This window comes from Anas platyrhynchos, chromosome 24 (genome assembly GCF_047663525.1).
Source record: "Anas platyrhynchos isolate ZD024472 breed Pekin duck chromosome 24, IASCAAS_PekinDuck_T2T, whole genome shotgun sequence".
In the NCBI taxonomy this organism is placed as follows: domain Eukaryota; kingdom Metazoa; phylum Chordata; class Aves; order Anseriformes; family Anatidae; genus Anas; species Anas platyrhynchos.
Genome location: NC_092610.1, coordinates 2,923,178 through 2,943,322, shown reverse-complemented (window position 1 = coordinate 2,943,322; position 20,145 = coordinate 2,923,178). Strand labels below are relative to the sequence as shown.

The window sequence follows — 20,145 nt, the reverse complement described above, 5'->3', positions numbered from 1 at the left end:
GCTTTCTTTCCTGCGGTAGACATAACATTGAATACTTGAAAGGATTGCCAGGCGCTAATCTCTGACTGTGTTCAACTAATCCTGCTTTAAGGTAGGACTTGGATGTAAGTCAGTTCTTGCTGCTATTGGAAGAATGCCCACAGATAAGGGATGAGCAGTTTTAATTGCCACTGAAAAAATACACGGCAGGATGAATGGTTGGTGCTTTTCACAGCAGCCAAGTCAAGATACAAGTGTTGTTGTTGAAGTAGGCTGTGCTTTCTCAAGATGATATATTACCAGTTACCTGTGCTGTAATGCCTTTGTTTGCTTAAACATTGCCAATGGAGAAAGCACTGTGCACAAAGTTGGGGCACTTGCTTTCCAGTCCCCTGTGCACTTGTTACAGCTGGATGTTAATTTTGCTCTGTTATCTCTCAGCTTTCCTGGTGTCTTGTGTCCTGCAGCTCCTTGCTGTTAGTAGCAAGAGCTTTAACTCCTACACGCAACCACCCCGTCAGTGCAGCACCCAAGGGTGAAGGTAAATGCAGAGGAGCAAAGTTCTCCCTGGTTTGTTTTCTGGTTCAGTGGCTGAGGGAGCTCTGTCTTTGTTCATGGTGGGAGCTGCCATATCCCACAGCAGAGTAAGTGGCTGGCACGCCTGTCAGGCTGACGGCTGCTGATCTGTAGGGAAGTTGGGATGTAATGGCTTAATGGGAGAGCAGCAAAGCTGTCCTACTTTTTTGTATTTTAAGTTGTTCCTCTTAAGAGGTTATATACAGTGGGATGAAAGATGTCGGAAATGCTAGAAACTCCTAAAAGGCCTTGCTTTTCTATAGTTACAGGAAAAAGACGACTTATCTGATGGTTTCTGACTCCTTGGCCTTGGTACAAAAAATGCTTTTCTCACACTGATACTGCTGTTCCAAGGCGAGGCTTATAAGAGGGCCTGAACTCAAGAGGTTCCTTGCTCCACCTCTTTGACCTCAAGGCAAGCTGTTTTTGTCCAGAACATTTCCCTGCAGAGAGGGCTCACGTAGCTCGGAGACCTGGATGTACGAGCACTTTATACAGCAGAATGTCAATCAGCTCTGCTTTCCCTGGGGTATGTATCGGTGCTGCAGGGATGAGGTGAAAATGCAGCCTCTGCAGCCCCCCAGCAGTGCTTGTCCCTAAAGGAAGGGGACAAGGGGACAGCCACTGCTCATTAGGACAGGCTGTAATGCTAGCAGCCCTGGGCAGCTGGCAGGGCTAAAAGGCTACATGGGAAATGCTTTGTTTGTAGTTAAAGGAACCCAGAGCTGCTGATAGGCAGCTCGTCCCTCCCATGTCCTGCTGATGGGCAGCAGCTCTTTGGCTGCCACAAAATCTGAGATCAAAAGGCTGCAGTGTCCACTGGGTCTACTCCAGCAGAGGGAGCAGATTTGCTTGTCCCGGAGCAAGAACTGCTTGTGACAGCTCTGCAGCTGCGGTGCCAATGTAACAGGGCCTCTAATCACTGGGGACATGAGCACTGTCACCCACAAAGAGGTGGGAGGCAGAGCCTGAAGTCTGACTCTGGCAGTTGTGCCTAAACCTATTTTATTTTTTGAAGACTTCTATTTTTCTTCTTAACCAGCCTGGGGGACTAAAGATTCCCAGGATAGCCAGTGACTTGCCTTGAAGTTGGAGTCAGAGAGCTGCACAGGCTCTTACCTGAATGCTAATGAAAGCTGAAAATAGTTAAACGAAGTCTCAAGTCCTTTGCTTGCTGAAGATGAATCCTGAACAGAGTAAGTGCAGGGTGGCCGAGCAGCAGCTGTCCTTATGGCAACTGAAGGTAGAGCAGGAGAAACGCTAATCCCCTGCGCAGCCTTGTCACCAAGAGGATTAGGCAGGCATTTATCGATCCCAAGCAAGCAGCCGAGAGGCTACAACCAGGCAGGAGGAGCAGCAGCCCCCATGGCCATGCTCTGCTTGCTTGCAGGTCGCAGCTGAGCTCTCCTGGCAGCCTCCTGCCTGCAGCACCGTGCTGGGTTGGGCTGCTTTGCTGGGTAAGTGGGCAGAGCCAGGGGGAGCAGGCCCCCCAGGTGCTCACCCTTCTTTTTGTGAGCCTGGCACTGGGCAAATAGAGCCTGGTGCCAACATACAGCACTGCCACCACCTGTCCCATCGGTGCGTGGTGCATGGCAGGTGAGCGAGGCAGCAGCTCCTGGGGTTGCAGCACGTCCCCTCTCCTTCTCCACATCCACAGGGTCCCCATGGGGAAGCGGCGCAGCCCGCCGGTGCTGTGGTGGAGGCAGCTCCTGGGCACTGGGTGCTGGTGGCTCCTGTCGCTCTCCAGGACAGCTCTTGAGGGGTTGCGGTGGCTCTGGAGGCTGGCGTGGGTCAGTACCATGGGGGCTACTGTGGGACCAGGGCACAGGGCCCATCCTGTGGGATTAAAGCACCCATTTGGGTTGTGGGACTGTGTTTTTGGTGCTGCTGGGGGTCTCTGCCCCATCCAGCAGCATCGCTGTAGGACCATACCCTCGTCCTTGAGGCAGGAGGTGCTGGTTCTCAGCGCCATATGGTTTAGAGCCCTGGGGATGTGAGGCCTTTGCTCCCTGCTCCAGGATCTGCCCTGCCCAAGGTGGGTTTGAACCCGCTGTCCTCTCCCTCCAGTACCTGCTGATCTGCTACAAGAGCTGCTGGGACTTTGCCTTCCAGTTCACAGAGGAGGTAAATCCTGCAGGTGCCACGGTGAGACCTCAGCCTTCTGGTGCCATGGTCTGTCAGGCGGCTGTCCGGTGGTGGCAGAGGGGCTGTAGGTCCCTGGGGGGGCATGGCACGATGGGGTTCCCCACTCAGGGTCAGTGCTGAAGGCTGTGGGGCTCAGCTGCCCACGGCTGTGTCACTCGCTGCTGTCCCTGGGGGCTTTCAGCTCGGCTCGGTGCTGCTGCTGAGGGTGCAAAACAGCAGCGAGAGGAGCGAGGAGGATGATGAGGAGGAAGACAGGGCCTCTACTGCTGCGCTGGAACCTGAGGGCACAGGTGGGTAATGGGGAAATGTCTGGGGTGGGCAGGAGGGTCCCTGGTGCTGGATGGGGCAGGGTGGGCCCTGGTGGAGCAGAGCTGTGGTGCCAGGGCAGTGGTGGAGCTGCAGCGGCTGCGTGAGGCCAGCGAGGCCGCGCTGGGCAGGCTGGAGGCACTGGAGGCCGACGTCCGCTTCCTCTGCACCGAGCTGGGGGCTGAGAAACTGCTGTGGAGCAGCCGGTTCCTGGAGCTGCTGCGGGAGCAGCAAGGCCTACGCCAGCGGGTGAGTGTCCCCCGGGGGGGGGTCCCCTGGTCCCGGGGCACCCCCAGCCACTCGTGCCCTGTCCCAGCTGCAGGAGCTGCCGTGGGACCGTGGGGACAGCCCCGAGGTGCCCGGAGATGTGGAGGAGCCAAATGCCAGCGGGAGCGAGGGAGAGGGCCCAGCAGGTATGAGTGGGGACTCCGGGTCATGGAGATGGTGTTTTGGGGAAGAACGAGGCCCCCACAGCGTGGCTGCCACCCCGAGACACCCTCAGTAACCCCTGTGCTGCTCCCAACCCCTGTACTGGTGGCTGGGCACCGCTGGGAGCCTGGCTCGGTGTTCCCACAGCACCAGCTCACCCCTGTGCTCTGTTAAAGGACAGCAGGGGATGGAGCAGCCCTGAGGGCCCATCCTATTCCCAGGCAGCTTTCTGGGGCCAGGGGTCTGTGACAAACAGTAGCTGAATACCTTTGGGGTCTGCTCAGCACTGGGGGCCCTGCCCAGACACCCCAGCAGAGCCAGGACAGGGCTGTCCCCTCAGGTTCCCATGTCCCTGTACGCACCCATGGCACCAGCCTCCACCCCACAACACGTGGTGCCAGCCGGGCCCTGCCCAGCCCTGCCCTGCCCACTTAGTAGAACTGCACCCATTTCCCAAAAACATGGAACCGCCAGGAGGCTGCCACCCACCCAGCATTGGGACAGTGCCTTGGGGATGGGACTGTGCCCTGGCCGCATGTGGCTCCTGCTGCACCCACCGCAGCCAGCACCAGCAAGGAAATTGGGTGCTGAGCACCACCCCAGGCCGGGCACTGCCTCCTGCTCTGCCCCAGGGCACGTCCCCACTGTTCCCACATCCATGGCTGAATGTGACTGCAGATGTGGTAGGTGCTCCCCGGGGAGCCCAGCTCAGAGCGTCTCCCTTATCTGTTGCAACTCACTGGAAGCCTTCAGGAACAAGGAGCCCGATCTCCAAAAGCCCCCACTGGCGCCTTTCACACGCTGAAGATGCTGGAACAACAGAGGGATTGCAAAAGCCCAGCACTGCCCCGTTTACTTCCTCCTTGGACAAATCCAGCGGCTCCGTCAGCGTCCCCCACGCGTGTTGCAACCCAGCCGGGGCCCTGCTGGAAGGGACCCAGCGCCCAGGGAGGGGCCGAGGGGCTCAGCCCAGGGGTGGGACGAGCTTCTTGGGGGTGAAATGAGATATTGGGGTGGGACAGGGCACTGCGGGGCTCAATCCTGAGTGCTGCTGAGCTGCACCGATGCCAACCCACCTCCACCCCTTCAGCCTGAGACAGGGGAGAGGAACCCCACTGCTCCCCCCCAGCCTCTCTTCCACCCCTAATAAAGGCAGCAGCCTCCTGCTTTGTCCCTGTTTTTGACTCCACCAGGCAAAGACGGCTCTCAGCACCCCCACCAGCACCCCGCAGCAATGGCCCCACTACTGGCGGGGGGGGTCCCTGCTCCAGGTGCCCCCCGAAGCACAGCGCGGCTCCAACACGTGGTGCCGGTGCCAGGAGGGGACCCGTGTGTGCCGCCGCCGTGATTCACTCACGGAAGTGCTCAGAGCAAATTTGTAGCCGGGCTCGTGGTGCTCAAAGGAGCATGTGGCAGCAGCGCTTCCTGCCACAGAAATAATCCTGCCTGCTGAGAAGGCTATGCAAACCAGCCGCTCCTTGCCAGGAGATGGGCAAACTCCCTCCGTGGAGGTTCCCACTGCTCGCGCCATGTCTCCAGCCCCATGGGCTCAGTCCTTCCCAACCAGCACAGCACCAGCTGCCACCCTTGGCATTTAACAGCCCCCAACAATACCCAGATAAAGGGGGGATGCAATTCCCTGGGATGGGCCAGGAAAGAAAAAAAAAAAAAGAAAGAAAAAAAAAAGAAAAAAAACACTTTGATCTGTTTTCTCTCCAGCTGCTGCTTGCTGTGGGCTGGAGTTTACCTGGCCCGAGCTCAGAGCTCTGCCTTGGCTCCCCTCTGAAGGTCAGCCAGCGAGCGTATGACCCTGCTTGTCTCCGTCCTGCAGCCACGAGACCTGGCCTCCAGCACCGAGGCTTTTTCGGGAGTATTTCCATGCTGCTCTCGGTGCCAGCACCAGGCAGATTTGTTTGCTGCTGCTCGTGAATTAACGCAGTGCTGTGCGGTGGCTGCCACCAGCCTGATCCTGCACTGGTCCCAGGGTTCTGGGAAGCCTCCAGGATCCACTGCACGACCCCCCTACAGCCCCTGCTCCCCCGGGGTGTTGGGGACAGCAGTGAGCAGGGCTCGCTCCTCCCGACGTGCCCATGCAGCGCCCTGCACCCAGGGGCCTGATGCAATGCACATTGCTGCAACCTGACTCAGCCTGCGCTGACCTGGCTCCTGCACCCTGCCTCAGGTGGGATGGCCCCACGCTTCTCAGAAACACCAGCAGCAGTGGGGCCCTGCAAACCAGCCACGCCTGGGGCTCTGCTGCTGCATGACGCCAGCCCCAAAGCAGCCGCCTCCACGGGGATCAAAGCTGCAGCCACTGGAAGGAAGGACCCTGGGCAAAGACCACGCGTTTGCTTGGTCACTTCATGCAGCTCCCAGGGCCAGCACCTGCAAACGTGGGTGCAGCAGACCCTGCCTTTCCCTCATCCTCTTTCTGGGCTGGAAAAGCAACAAAATAGTGAGAAACAGTCAATTCTCAGGCACTGCCCCTTCTTGAGTGTTTCACCTCCTGGGTTACCAGTACCCACTGCAAATAGGTACAAAATCAGAGCTCCACCTGCCCAGAGATGTTACTGACCATCCTGCAGTTCCTGCAGCCACTCTGAGCATTTTGAGAAATCTGCAAGCCCCTGGGGAACCCTGCACAGACGGGGAAAGCAGCTTGGCCAGAGCCCTGTGGTCAGCAGCAAGCCCCAGGACAGATGTGTCCTTCCCCAGCTGGGTCACGGGTTGCTCCCAACCTGCTCATCCTGGGGTCTCTGCACCAGGGCAGCTTCCCCAGCTGCAGGAGCTCCCAGCACACAGGTCCCCAGCTCGTCCTTGGGGCTGAAGGCAGAGCAGGCAAACCCGTGGCACATCGCCACCGACTGGGGCTGTGCTGGAAATCCCCTGCCAGCCCCATGCGGAGAGCAGCTCCCTGCCTCTGCCAGGGGCAGGAGCAAAACCAGCTGGCAGCAGCCCCGCTCGCATAGCGCTCCCTCCCCAGCAGCCCTCGCAGCGCCTTTGCCGGCTGAGCAGGAGCTGGGAAACCTTTCCCCAGGGCCCCTGCGCCATGCAAATCCTCCTGACCTATTGCTCAACCAGATGCTGAATTTACTCCAAAGCACTTGTGCAATGTGGGCCTTCAGGGGAGCGGGGGAGGCAGCCGGGGGGAAGCTCGGGGCTGCTCCACGGGGCTGCTTCTCGCTCCTTGTTGGCCGCTGCTGCAGCCAGGGGCTGAGCTCTGCCCCCTGCTCCAGGCGGTTTGCTCCAGGAGCAGCTGGGATGGAGAAAGGAGAGAGAAAGTGCTCCTGCTGCCCTGATGCAACTCCCCAAGGGGAATATTTTCACTTGCAAACCCTGGCCTTAGGGAGTGCAGGGATGTTCAGGGCTCAGACCCCAAGGCACGGTGAAAAATGCGCAGCCGGAGGGGTGAGCGCTGGCAGGTACCTGCACAGGCAGCACCCTCAGCACCCAGCAGCCTCCCAGCCTCACTTCCCTTCCCTCTTGCAGCACCCAGACCCTCCCCAGCTGGTTGCTGCAGGGCTGGGGGTTGCTTCCTGCATTGCTTTCCCCCTCTGCCCTGGTGCTCTAAATGCTTCCGTGCGACACCGCCTGCCCCGGACGGGCAGCATCATCACACACGAGGGTGCAGCCCCTTTCCCACGGCCCGGGCTGGAGTCTTGGGTCAGATTCCTTGCTTCTGAAGACGCCTTCAAATGTTAAGAGCTGAGACAGCCACATCCTGGGAATCCCCCGGTGGGAGGGGAGCCAGGAGGGTTCAGGGGGAAGTTCAGCAAGAAGGGCCCAGGGCAGCTGGCGCAGGGGCGAGGAGAGCAGAGCCCCCGAGACCACGCTGGGTCCCCTGCACGTGGGAAGGCAAGGCAGGAATCAAGGCAGGAATGCAGCAGTCTCTGACCTGACCTCTGCCACAGCACAGCTCTTTTTTTTTTTTTATTTAATAATCTAAGAAAGGGAAAGTTGAGTTATCCTGCAGCACCAACTTCCCAAAGAAGGGCTCTTCCCCTTCCTTTCATTGCACAGTGGAAGCAAAGCTTTGACTTCGATATTCAACGACCTTTTAACCTCATAACATAACAGGGAAGGCAAAGAGATGGCAGCTCTCCTTCTCTACCCCCAGAGCATATCGGTGAACTCCTCTTTGCAAGCACCCCCAGCTCAGCCTCCTCACTTTCACAACAGGATTTTCCCACCCTGACCCCTCTGGTTGGCCCTGCCCGAGTACAGCAAACTTTCAAGCAGGGTGCCTGTGTGTGACCTTACCTGCATGTGAGAGATCAGTAAGCTGATGAGAAGATTTAACCTATTTCAGGCCAGGAAGCGGTGAGCCACAGGATGTCTTTGCAATTCCACAATAACAGCGGAGCCGAGGGCCAGCCACCCCCTGCGCAGGTAGGCAGGCGTCTGTAACCTGACGCGGACGATTGTGCAAGGAGAAAAAATACCCAAAGACCCACCAGTGACAGCTCTGACCAGCGTTCCCCATGATTCACGACCATCTCAGCACCACAGTGAACATAACCACGGGCACGTCGAGCAGAAGCTGTACTTACACTCAAGCAGGGGCAGGGTCACCTACACAGGAGCCTCGCGAGAGAATTTGGAGGAACAGTGGCTGGATTTCAGCTGGGTTTTCCAGGTGGCATTGCAACGCACACAGCAGCGGTTTGTGGGCATGGGTTTGATCAGATTTGTGTTGTGGAGAGATCTGGGAGGGTCAGTCCCTACGCCACCAGGACGACCTCTGCAATGGAAATGAGCTGCTAACATCACAGCTAACCCAAGTCTGCACCAGCTCTTCCCTTCCTGGTTACAGCAGTGGAACTGTTTCTGTGAAGATCCTTCTAGTTGTATCAGTTCCAGTTTAACAAATAAAAACCAAGAACTTCCCCCCGCACGTACACATCCTGAAGAGCTAACATTTACTAGGATTTTACAGGAAGACCCAGCCCTGAAATCCTGTAACATTTTTCAGCTGTACAGATTTCATTCTGGGTTACAAAAAACATCACTGCCAGTAACGCCTCTAGAGAGGAAGTAGTTTAGGGGCAAGAAGGTTTAACCAAACACCTCAACCTTATACCCAGCAGCTCACAGCAGATACAAACCCCACTGCAAAGAGAAGTCTTCACCCGGTTAAAAGGTCTGCTCCAATGTGACCCATCACTTAATTCCCCCTCACCACGGCCCTTCACACGCACAGGGAGCCACGCAGGCTTACTTCACACGCAACACCCTTCCAAAGACTCCTCTGTAACAGATAACGACCTTCCAGATAATGAGGCTCAGACTTCAGATTTGTTTTCTGAAGCAGAACAATATTCCCAGGAGCACCTGCTCTCCTTGTTTTTATTAACTAGAAATAGTCATTGCCCTGTATTAAATTAAGAGCACAAATTTGAATAAGGACCATAAAATGATTTGCCAAGTCAGATAAGAACACGCTGTACTACAATATAGCAGGTGGGAGGGGAAGATTCATCTTCTGAAATGCAAGCACTTATGCTCTTATTGCTTTTCCTTCCCAGCTCATAACAAAGCTTTAGAGCAAAGTCTTGACATGTTACGATGAGCACACCATCATGCTCACATCTGGCACAGATGTGCTGCATAACCAGAGAGAACATGCGTTTGTTTCTGTACTTTAGAACCACTAAATTTTAGATTAACTAACATTGATCCACAGCCCACGCTTCCCTCCGTAGTAATCAGGAGTGCACCGTGTGTTATCACCCGAGATACCCGACACTGCCCTTCTCATACTGCCAAGTCAGAGTCACATACCACGGCGTTGCTGTCTCATCACACCTTAATTTCAGTGTGTCCCCTGAGCCGTGGGTGGACTTTAGCAATGCCAAATAGTAAACAACTAATTGGACATGCTATTAGCTACTAGAGCAATTTGGAACCATTTTTTTTAAACCTATCATACTGCATCAATTAAGCCTGTCAACATCCAGCCAGACTGCTGCTGCTGTTCAACTGTGTGAGGAGATCTGAGCCTGCCAGAGCATCCCCAGGGAGGCAGGAGATCTTCTGACTTCCCTGGAAAGCGAGCTACATGTTGGTCTTCCAAAAAGCCACCAGAGTCCAAATAATTCAACTCAGCAGTTTTTATTTATATAACACAAGTTCTTACTTTGCCATGGCTTTCACACGGCTGCCTCCATTCAGTACATACACTATATACTGCATAAGGATACAGAAAGTTCAGTAAAATGTCAGCGTTTGAGTATAAATTGTTAGTCTTCTGATTGCAAGAGAAGCATATATCAGCATTCTGCCAGAAAAACAGAAACACTATGCCAAGTAACACAATGGCTGAGTCGAGAGTAGTACTAATTAAAACCAGCATCAAGCAGCAAGTTGCTGACAATAACATTAAAAACCATTTTTCCTGTAATTTACAAATATGCAAAGTATCAGGTTACTTAAAATTAAGAAGCATTTTGCTTACTAACATGAAACATTACTAATTTGTAATGTATCATAATTAACCAGGTATACAGGTTTCTGTGTCCCTGTGGTTTTTATGGCACATGGTGCCAGTTTGGGTAGATCACTCCTTAGACAGAGGGAAGAACAGTAATAGACAAAACCATTCCTCAGGAGTTTTCAGCAATAGCTGTATTCCACTCTCCCCTTCATAATTTGCCACTCAACAACCTTGGTTTAACCACAAGATGGACATATTAAAAAAACAAAACGAAACACAGATACAATGTGTATCAACAAATCAACTGCTTCTGGCCTGCAGCACAAGAAACCTCTTTGCACTCTAAGCACAATGAAATTCCAGGACCAGAACCAATTACTACAGCAATTGTTTTTGCATATTTAAAATCTGTTACAGTATCTACAGTAAAAAAACACCTTACAGAGTAACAGGGAACGAAAGGGGAACAGTCTTACCAAGTAAGTCTCATTCTACGTTTCTGGATACTGTTATAGTTGGACAAAGCTTAAGGGGGCAGGAAAACAGTGAGAAGGAAGATGAAGCAACAGCTTTACAGAGAATATTAAGGAATCCTCAGGAACAGTATTGGCAGCAGTCCAGAGGTGACTACAGCTGTTTTACTGAATGCTCAAAACTATTGCTGTCTCAAGACAAAAGGCACAGTATCATAAATCCTCTTTGTCAGTGTTACACAAAGAAAGCCAAAGACAGGATACCAGGCAGGGCCAATGTTTTAGAGCAGCATCAACAGCGTGGTCAGCCACACGTTTTGACTAATGCCTTTTCCAGCAAATGCCAAACACAACTCACATGCAGCTTTGGAGCAGTGTCAGGTGTTTCATCCTGAGAAAGGAAGGATTATATTCCTGGCTCCTCTTATTTCTGGGAGCTGAGCAGCTTGCTGAGCACTTGTGGTACAGACCATAGAGTTACCTTGTCTCAGGAAGGTAAGCTTAAGTGGGAGGGGTACAGAAAGTATTAAAGAATTGCACCAATAAAACCAAATTAAAGTCAGCTAACCCTAGCTTCACACTAGATTTATAACCTAGCTTCATACTAGATTTATAACCCAGCATTTTCCACAGATGTGCATAGTACAATTTAGTAAAGATGCTCAGTAAAGGGCTAGGAACAGTCTTGACAATGCATTTTGGTTTTCACATAAAGCCTCGCTCCTCTGCAGAGATCAGTATCCCCTTATCTTTCACAGGCCCCCCCGAAGTCCTCCCTCTGCACGCCTGATCACACTGAGCCATCTCAAAGCTTGAGCTGCTGGGAGGAGTAAGGCCGTGCTCAGTTCTGAACTGCAGGAATTTAGGGTGTACCTGACTCACCATGTAACCCCCAGGGGAAAAACCCTGCTCCGAAACAGCAGCCTCTCCTCCTGCCCAGCACCCGGATTCTCTTCAGCATCATCTGGGGAGGGCAGGACCACAGACTGCTCTCACACCTTTAAGGGACACACTGTCATGACTACACCAGAAATCACTGGGAGCATACCACATCTGGTATCCAGCCTCCAGCTGGAGCCTAGGACTTCTAAGGAACAAGGAGGAGCCCTCAAAAGGCATCTATGGCAGCTACAGAGTACAAACACTGCCCTGCAAGCTTGGCATGCCAGCTGCCCTTGGCATCTGCCTCATATACCTGGATTCTGAGACTTGTATGTTAGTATCTCTGCAGCTAGCCTTTGGGGATCCAAAAGCAGAGGGAACCGGCTCATCACAGCATCGACTAAATGGGGGTGAAATATGCCACACAGCTTGACGTGCACATTGGCCCTCTCCTCTACAAACTGGTCGGACACCCACTGGCACGAGTCCCCATATGATGGCCCCGGGGCTCTCTGCACAGACCGGGGATCTTGCACAGTGGTGGACCTCACCTGAGGAGGAGGCATCTGGTATGGTTCAGACCAGTACTCACGAGAATGAGAGGGAGGGGCGTTATACTCATTGGGCAGGCTGTACTGCCCTGCATTAGGTGGGTGTACAGGTACTCCATAGCCTGAGAAAGAGTGAGGTGGCCCTGAGTGAGGTATCTCAGGGTTATACTGCAAGAAGCTAGCACCAGAGGCAGAAGACTTATGGGAACCGTGCTTATAAGGGACCAGACCATTCTGCTCTAAGCTAGAAGAGTGTGGGTAGACAGATCTCTGCCTACCGCAGGTGCAGACTGCCACCTGCTCAGCATGGGAGTGATCACAGTGACTGGTAGATCTGTAAGGCCACATGTCAGACATTTGGTTCTCCAGAGACCCAATGCCCGAGTCAAGATGCTCCTGAGAGATATAAGGCAGAGAGTCCATGTGAGGGTGCTGGTACCTTTCAGAGGACCTATGGCTCCCACTGGTAGGAGGAGCAGTGCCTGACACACAGCCTTTGACCTGAAGCGGAACATCGCTGGGCTTTGTTTTATGGGTCAGGCTTTTCCTCTCTGCAGAGACCTTCTGCAAAGAGCTTTTATCACTCTCTGCCTGGGAACTTCTTTTGCCCTTTTTCTCCTCCTTGACAGCACTGGTACTTCTGGTAGGAGACAGCCTTGCATTGGCTCGGAGTTCATCAGCTAACGAGCGCTGGGGCTGATTGATCCTTTCGGGGTGGTAGAATTTGCACTTAATTCCATAAGTGCATTTCTTCCCTGCAAGGAAAAGGCATAGCATGGAATGACAGCTGCACAAATTATACTTGTACAGACACTGGTCTTTATGTTTAGAAGGCAGGTCTTACCATAAGGGCACTGCTGCTTCTTGTGTTCTGGCACCACAGGTTTCTTTCTCAGAAAGTTATCCAGGCTGGGGCCATGTCGTCCCAGGGGATCATCTGGAGGCATAAACCTAGGAAAAATAGATCTCAGTCAGGAGCAGTTCACTTTCCAGGGTCAAGATTTCTTTTCTTGTAGAAGTCTCCTATTTCACTGGATATTAAGAGCTGTGTGAAATGTAAAAAAATCTCATTTCACTGCAGAGACAACTCTGGTAGTCACTTGCTAACCACTGGCAAGAAGCACTTCTCTTCACAGAAGAGGCTTTGTGCTCTGCTGCTAACCAGAAGCAGTATTTGTAGCTGGGCCTGTTAATGATTGTGCTGTGAGGAAATCAAGCCCTAGAGCTTTCCCAGGAAGTCCTCTAGAGCACAGCTCCTAGCTGCAAACCACAAACAGCTCTGAAGACTTCTCCAGTTCTTCACACCTTTATACCTCACCACAGCTGGGTAGGAGTTCTTCCTGTCACTCCTACAAAAACATCTCTGTGGGACTGTTGTTTTCATCCTGCAACCCCATTTAGCCCTTTTCATGTCTCACTTGCTATTGCTTCGTAAAAACAAGTTGCATGCTCGCATTTTTAAAGCAAAGGAAGATTGGGAACATACTTGTCATTAACAAAGGAATACATCAGCAGACGCTCCTCGATGAATTTCTTCCAATCAGGACGCTCATTCTGCAGGTCCCGATAAGTATCGTTGGAAACCACAATGCCATCAGACTCGTGTGCCAGTTTCACAATGAACCGATCGTCATAACAGACAATACGCTTGCCTCCAACCCGCCTGGAAGGAGTGAAGACCAGAATTTTCTTCTTTTCAAGGTCACGGAGAATGTACTGGTCTAGAACAAACACAACTGTGAACACACTTACACAAACGTGCACAGCCCAAAGGCCCTCCCCACAGATAAAAAACATCATAAATTACAAAATACATGAAAATTAATTTAATCCCTGCAACCCAGCCTGTACTCTCACCTCTGTTTTCATACCAGCTGTTAGGTTTGTCAGAGGTGGATTCCCAGCCCCAGTGCCTACGTGGCACCTGAGAACACGCAGGAACTAAAGGCCACTGGAATACAGCGAGTCCCATCCACATAACCCATTGCATACAGTGAAGCAGTGATTTGCATTTAAGATTGGCAGGCTAGTATCTTTTATAGTGCCACGCCACATGCATAAGTTCCTTTTGAGTACATCCACTCAAATCTGTTTATAAGTTCAGAGTAAACTTCCTCAATTTGGAGAAATTATGACCACACTGTCAAGGTTTTACTTTTTGCCTGCAGACTGTACAGTCTACACTGTCGTGTCAAACACGCTAGTCAAATACATAGCATGAAGGTGTGTCCCTGAAAGGAGAATAATTCAATAATTATGAAAGAAGTTAAGCAGAGTAGTATTACATTCTTTGTTCTCTGAATTATTCCAACTGATCCAAGCAAGAACTTGCTTAGGGGAGAATTTAATGACTTCAAATCTCGCTGGTCAGCACTGCTTATTGGATCTCCTGCTACTCAGATCTTCCATTCATAAGTTAATTACTAACTAGCCAGAACTTTGTTAGCTCATTAAGCAACAGAGCAGTAAGCCTGAAAAGCTGCTTTTGGTTTTCATATTTCCACACCTGTTATAAGTACATCTGGTCGTGGCTGCTCCTTCCTCCAAGACGGCACAAAGACTGTGATATCCTTGTGGCCCCTGTCCCAAAACCACTGCACAGCCAGCAGGATACCTCTGCAGGAGAACACTTCTTTATTCCCATGGCTGCATTAAAGAAAAAAACGAGGATTTCAATATTCAGTTATGTAGAGGTTAGTCAGGAAACACTAAACAAATGGATCCAGCAATTCAGACAACCTTAAGTGAGTGCTGGAATAGCAGAATCAGTATTTGTTGCTCATCTCAAATAGCAGCACCAAGATCTTCACTTTCACAGTTGCTTTTAGCACCTCAGTATGTGAATAAATACCCAAATCCTCAGTGGGAGAGGCAAAGCAGCAGTAATTGCTTCTTTGAAGCAGAGCCTTTTGCTTTAAATCTAGACCCTAGATCTTTATTTTTAGCCCTGAGCAGTGTGATCTTGAACTTCCTTTGTCCTTTTCTGCTAGCTACTGCCAGTGGCTAACCTCTGCCATGGTAAACTGCACCTTCACAAGGTGCTTTGCTTACGTTATTCTGCACCTCAAGGACATCAGCACCAAGATGCTTCATTATATTATGGCCCAAAGAGTCAGCTATAAACACCCTATTTGCATGAAGCAGCAATGCTTCCCTTAACGCAATCAGTGCCAAATGTCATTAACAGCACTTGGCAGCTAAGGAACAAAGTTTGACAACAGCATCAAACTAGCTACCAATATAAAAATTGCTGCTTCATTATTCGTTCATATCAGTGAGTTTCCAGAACTTCTAAGAGGAAACTACCAGTCCTGTTCTGTGAGTGCCAGTATTTACAGTGTTATCAGCTCTCTCGTTGATAATGGTTCTGGCAGCCTTTCAGTATTTCTGTGTTACAGCCTGATTTGTCATTCCGGGGATCTGAGAGGCTGCATTTTGGGACAACACTGACATATGTTGTACTGAAGATAACTGGTCTCATAGTTCAGTAAGATTTTCCCTATCTAGGCACTACTCCTTCCTCAAATCCAATTCTCTCTATACTTGAATGAAGTTTCAGATCCCAACACCATTTATCCTGCCAGTGAGCAGATGTCAGCCTTGCGTGGAAGGTGACACTGCCTGATCTCAGTGGCCACCCGTGTGAGCAGCTGGGGAGCCAGCAGCAGAAGGGCTCCTGTGCAACACAAGATGTAATAACGAGTTCGGAGTATTGGTGACAACTGTTCATAAGCCTTCACACTTCTGTAAGTGAAATTTCTTGCATACTATTAAACAGGACAGATGCTTCGTTATGCCTCTGGATGTTTGTACAGGATTCCAGTAGTCAAAGACGCATTACAAACAGGGCCCATAGCTCTGGGGCATGGCAGAATCAGTGCTGATCAGACTGTAAATCCTAGACAAGCACATGCTGTTAGATGTCCACCACCTCCACGACTGCCCAGTGCAGTATGTAGAGCAAAGCAGCAAGCACGCTACAATCAGGTATTGTCTGAATGCACACAGAGAGCCTCAAGGGAAATGTTTCAAGCGCAGAAGGGGAGAGGGAGGGAAAGATGAACATAAGTACTAGGGGAAAAGTTAAAATAGCATCATGTAGCAGAGTCAAGCATGGCATATGCAAGCTTACAGAAGAGAAAGTGTCCTGTAATCAGAGAAGATACTGCCCCCAAATGTGGAGATTTAACAGCCAGCAGGCTACACTTACCTCTAAAGAGCACAAATGAAACCAAGGAAGCGTAAAAGAAAAGCTGAAGCACAGCTATGTGAAAGGGCTGAAGCATCTTCAAACAATGCCATAGAGGAAGAGACCACAGGGGACATCAGCAGTAGTTCCTACCCCATACAACACAGCACTAACACTGAGCTCCACTCATGCCCAGCTCTCAAGAACACATCAACATCACTAGCTTTCAAAGGTGTTTCACCTGTACTAGTCTGCTGACAAATTTGCATTTAAACTCCCTCACTTTCTGAAATGTCAAACCTCTTATGTCATCATGAAAAATACTTCAGACCAGTAGGTATCAAAGGGAATGAAAACAAAAGACACTAAACAAACAGCACTACGCATTTGGATAAGAGGGCTCTTACCCTATTAATGGATAAAACATGCAAGTATCTCCCAGGCTAGGAACACACACTGTTGCTTCTTTGCTTCTGAGACAAAGGAATTATGGATCTAATATATTATTTCCCAACTGTCATCACGTTGTGACCTATTATATTTAAGCAAATGCACAAGGCTTCTTAAATAGAACCCAGATTTGTTTTGCATATGCAAAAGGCCACTTCCTAGGTGAATAAGTTTAGCGTTTTCCCCCACCCACTTCTACAGCAACCAAAGCCAGCAGTTTGTTTTCTAGAGGGCTTGAGAAGCCAAACCCAACCAACACTGCATGCTCTACTTCCAAAACCCAGCAAGAGGCCTTCTTCAGGGACAAACTTCCTTATAGATTACTGGCAGAAATATCTCTGGGATGTAAGCTAAGTGCTGTTACTGCTAGTACAGCTGTGCCATTAGAAAAACTTTACTTTTCCTTCTCCTGTCTTCATCCTTCTCTGAAGCTATTAAGAAAATTGAAGAGTTTTACCAAAAGAATTATTTTAGAAGAGCTAGACATTTAACAACAGAACAGACACCTAATGAAAAGTGTTCAGTGTCTCTTTAAGAATCCCAAGTTACAGAAAGGCTGACATTAACAATCAGAAGGCAGATTATCTAGAACCGTTCCAATATCAGATTGTTTTTATTATAATCAGACAGTTAACTTAGTCTTATAGAAAAAAAATCTCTGCTTATTTCTTATTTCTTGAGTCCCTGCTACTGCTCCAGAGCCTACAGAAGGTAGCTAATTGGGCTGATCTGATTTGGCAGCAGCCAAGAAAAAATTCCCTTAGAAGGAAGTAAAAGCTAATTTCCACTATGATTTGCATATGTTTGTCAAGAGCTGTTCAGGGAGGCCGCTGTACACACTGCAAATGAATCAGCAGGGAACATCACACACCATCAATACAGGAAGTTTCAGAATGGAATTCCCCTTCTAGCAAATTGCTTAAAAAAGCCAGACTACGTTTCTCATGTCAAACTGTCCTATCGCCGCTGGTATTACCGCCCGGCCTGCCCTGAGTCACATTTGCTGTAATCTCTCCTGCGCTTTATGGGGTAACTCTCATGGGTAAGAGCCTCCTCGCTCAATAAATGAAACCATTTCTGATGTTGCTGCCAAACTACTTAACCAAGGTAAACATCACCACAAGAGTCGTACTTATCAGCCCACATCTCTCAACAGGCCATTTTTCTCAACTGACCACGCAGCTGCTGAGGTCAGTACTTTCCTGAAGACTCCAAAGCCAAATGTTTCACTCCCTGGCCCCAATCTACTGTCACCAGGACACACGGGGACTCAGAGGATCTGTCAGCTGCTCACACAGACCGTCTCCTATCTTTTCGCAGTTCTATTTTGAGAACTGTCAGCCATGGCTGACAGGCTTAGGGAAAACCACACCTGCAATCAAGTCTCCATTCAGCACTTTCACCTTACAAGCATCTGTGGTGTACACAACAGCTCTGTGCACCCATTTTAATAAGCATGCACATGCACACGAACATACATTACAAGACCTATAAAACTAAAACAGTGAAGAAACTTGCTTTAACTGCAGAATACAACTTAAATCTGGTACAAAAAGTAAACTGTGTACTGAGGGAACGTTCGACATCAGGAGCTGGGGTGGTGGCAGGTAACTCTCACTGACTGGGAACCAAAAGCCAAGGTGAAAGGAATATCAACATGGACAAAACAGTAAATACCCAGCACAAGGACTCTAGGTACTCCATAAATATTAGGGTTGTGACCTGGAATTACTGCTCCAACCCAGGGGGCTCCATAGGCCTTCTCTGGTTGTGGTGTCTGACAGAACCTCTCTACCAACACCAGAATGCCAGGGACACTGAGGATGAGTCACAGCACTGCCCTGATGGCAGTGTCAGAAGCAGCAGAATTGCCTATTCCAGACATTTTTTGCTAGACTGTCCCTTTGCAGACTCCTGAATTCTCTCTACTGTATTGAAATTCAATGAAAATACGAGTCTGCCAATTTGGAGACTGGCCTTCAGTGCAGGAGACGGCTCCATATTACAAAGCCTTCTCTAATTAACCTGTACTTATTTATTGAGCAACTTCCTGCTAGAGAAACTTATATAAAGCCATTAGGTAAGAGGACAACGTATCTTCAGTTATTCTCAGCAGCTAGAATGCAGAAGGAAGCTTCTGTTTCCCCATGAGGTAACATCTGTTGTCAGAACGGGCACCCTTTGACCACTGTTAAGCGCTGGCAGAGGCCAGCAGGACAGACTCCATCTGCAAACATGACATTCATCCTCCAGAGAGAGCTACACACGCTAGTGAGGTACCTCGGAAAATATTACCAGCCACCACCAAAACATCCAGTTGTAGTTTTTGTGAAAAACCCTGAGTTTTTTTGGACTCTCAGCTCATAGATCTTGGCACACCTCACACCTAGAGGGTCACAGAAAATCATCACCTTACAGGGTCCCCTTAGGACTGCATTGAGGACAAGCAGCATCGATTTGTACCCACGACTGTCCCCACTCCAAAACCCCAAACACACCTCATGGCCACATTGCTTCCATCAATAACAATGGGCTTCAGGTTATCGCTCTCCTTCTCCTCCAGCGGCGGCATGGGTGCAGGGGTCTTGTTGGCAGCTCCTCCCCGAGGAACCAGAGGAGCCTCCTTGGTCTCCTGCGGGGCCTCTGTAGGGTCCCGCTCGGCCGGGCCATGCTTCACCAGCTCCCCGAGGACGGTGTTGGTGTCGGCATTGAGGCCGAGCTTCTGGAGGACAACGTAGATCTCCTCAGAGGAGTAGCCCAGCTTTCGGAAGAAGTCCACCTTCAGCTGCATCTCCAGGCTGTCGGGGGGCTCCTGCGTGGGGCTCCCCTCTGCCTCAGGAGGCTCAGCGCCCAGCATGGCCGGCTGGCCTCCTTCCTCACGGCTCCCAGCCCGGGCGGGCAGCGGGAGGCCCAGGCTGAGGTAGCCGCTCTCACACGGCTCTCTGGAGCTCATCGTCTCGTCCAGCTTCGAGCCCTGCTGCCTGCCCCCCGGGAAGGCCTCACGCCAGCCGGGGCAGCCCAGCAGGGACGAGGCGCTGGCCATGCTCGTGCTCGCCCTCGGCTGCCTCCCGGCCTCCGCTCAGCCCCGGGACCTGCGGGACAAAAACAACGGCGGCGTTAGTGGATCCCGGAGGGCCTCACCTCGGCCTCACCCCCCCCACACACATCCCGTGCTTCCACCCCGAAGCCTTCCCCGGCCCCTTCTTCTTCTTCTTCTCCCCCCCCCTTACCGGCCTTCCCCCCTCGGGCCCCCGCAGCGTCTCCATAAGGCCGGAGTGGAGCCGGGCGGCGGCCGCCGCCGCTGCCTGCTGCTTTATACCGGGGCCCCGGGAGAGCTGCGCCAAGGCGGAAGGGCAGAACGGGCCGGGGCGGAGCGGAGGCCGCTTCCCGGTCCGCCCCGAGCCCCGCCCGGCCTCAGCCCCGGGGAGAGGCCGGGAGGCGGCGGGGCAGGGCCAGGCCCGGGGCTCGCGGCCTCCCCCGGGGCCTCGCCGAGCCCCCGGGCCCCGCTGAGGAGAGGCCGGGCCCGGCCCCGTCCCCACCGCTTCGCCCCGGCCCCTTTCTGGGCCCTTTGGTCCCTTTCCAGCCCCCTCGCGGGATGAGCCCCGCTGGATGTAGAGCCAGCTCTTTTTTTTTTTTTCCTGCAAACACCTGGTTTTTATGCAAATCGTGTTGCAATAAAGGCAGATTTGCCCCGACAAGTGCGCTCGTTAGGGAAATTCATTCATCTGCTTC

General features: G+C 51.5%; 2 protein-coding genes across 5 annotated transcripts; one reads left to right on the top strand and one right to left on the bottom strand.

The window, feature by feature from the left end:
• The first annotated feature begins 328 nt into the window (after positions 1–328).
• LOC113839802 (uncharacterized) lies at positions 329–4,601 on the top strand. Of its 4 annotated transcripts, none has more exons than XR_005260791.2 (6): positions 329–2,012; positions 2,213–2,345; positions 2,623–2,679; positions 2,882–3,255; positions 3,323–3,419; positions 4,182–4,601. XR_005260791.2 is itself a non-coding variant. In XM_072027391.1 (6 exons), exons 1-6 carry the CDS (start codon positions 2,145–2,147, stop codon positions 4,238–4,240), a joined length of 690 nt encoding a protein of 229 aa, XP_071883492.1. In that variant the 5' UTR covers positions 329–2,144; the 3' UTR covers positions 4,241–4,601. The 4 variants fall into 4 exon arrangements, 2 of the variants coding, with proteins under 2 accessions (XP_071883492.1, XP_071883491.1); XR_011804787.1 differs by having other exon boundaries at positions 329–2,345; positions 2,882–2,990; positions 3,084–3,255; XM_072027391.1 differs by having other exon boundaries at positions 329–2,345; positions 2,882–2,990; positions 3,089–3,255.
• A 4,929-nt stretch (positions 4,602–9,530) lies between these two features.
• Positions 9,531–19,782, bottom strand: ZC3H12A (zinc finger CCCH-type containing 12A). Its single transcript, XM_027444049.3, has 6 exons — positions 19,644–19,782; positions 18,912–19,505; positions 14,281–14,420; positions 13,261–13,495; positions 12,619–12,725; positions 9,531–12,529 (listed from the first exon to the last, which is right to left on the bottom strand). Exons 2-6 carry the CDS (start codon positions 19,454–19,456, stop codon positions 11,529–11,531), a joined length of 2,028 nt encoding a protein of 675 aa, XP_027299850.1. The 5' UTR covers positions 19,457–19,505; positions 19,644–19,782; the 3' UTR covers positions 9,531–11,528.
• Positions 19,783–20,145: the final 363 nt, after the last annotated feature.

Excerpts from the sequence above, each read along its gene's own strand:
- LOC113839802 (XM_072027390.1), top strand. The coding sequence starts at position 2,145 with ATGGCAGGTGAGCGAGGCAGCAGCTCCTGGGGTTGCAGCACGTCCCCT. Across the intron at positions 2,346-2,622 it reads GGCTCTGGAGGCTGGCGTGG|TACCTGCTGATCTGCTACAA; the intron begins GTCAGTACCATG and ends CTCTCCCTCCAG. Across the intron at positions 2,991-3,088 it reads GCTGGAACCTGAGGGCACAG|TGGTGGAGCTGCAGCGGCTG; the intron begins GTGGGTAATGGG and ends GTGCCAGGGCAG.
- ZC3H12A (XM_027444049.3), bottom strand. The coding sequence starts at position 19,456 with ATGGCCAGCGCCTCGTCCCTGCTGGGCTGCCCCGGCTGGCGTGAGGCC. Across the intron at positions 13,496-14,280 it reads ACCAGATGTACTTATAACAG|ACCAGTACATTCTCCGTGAC; the intron begins GTGTGGAAATAT and ends TGTTTGTTCTAG. Across the intron at positions 12,726-13,260 it reads TATTCCTTTGTTAATGACAA|GTTTATGCCTCCAGATGATC; the intron begins GTATGTTCCCAA and ends TATTTTTCCTAG.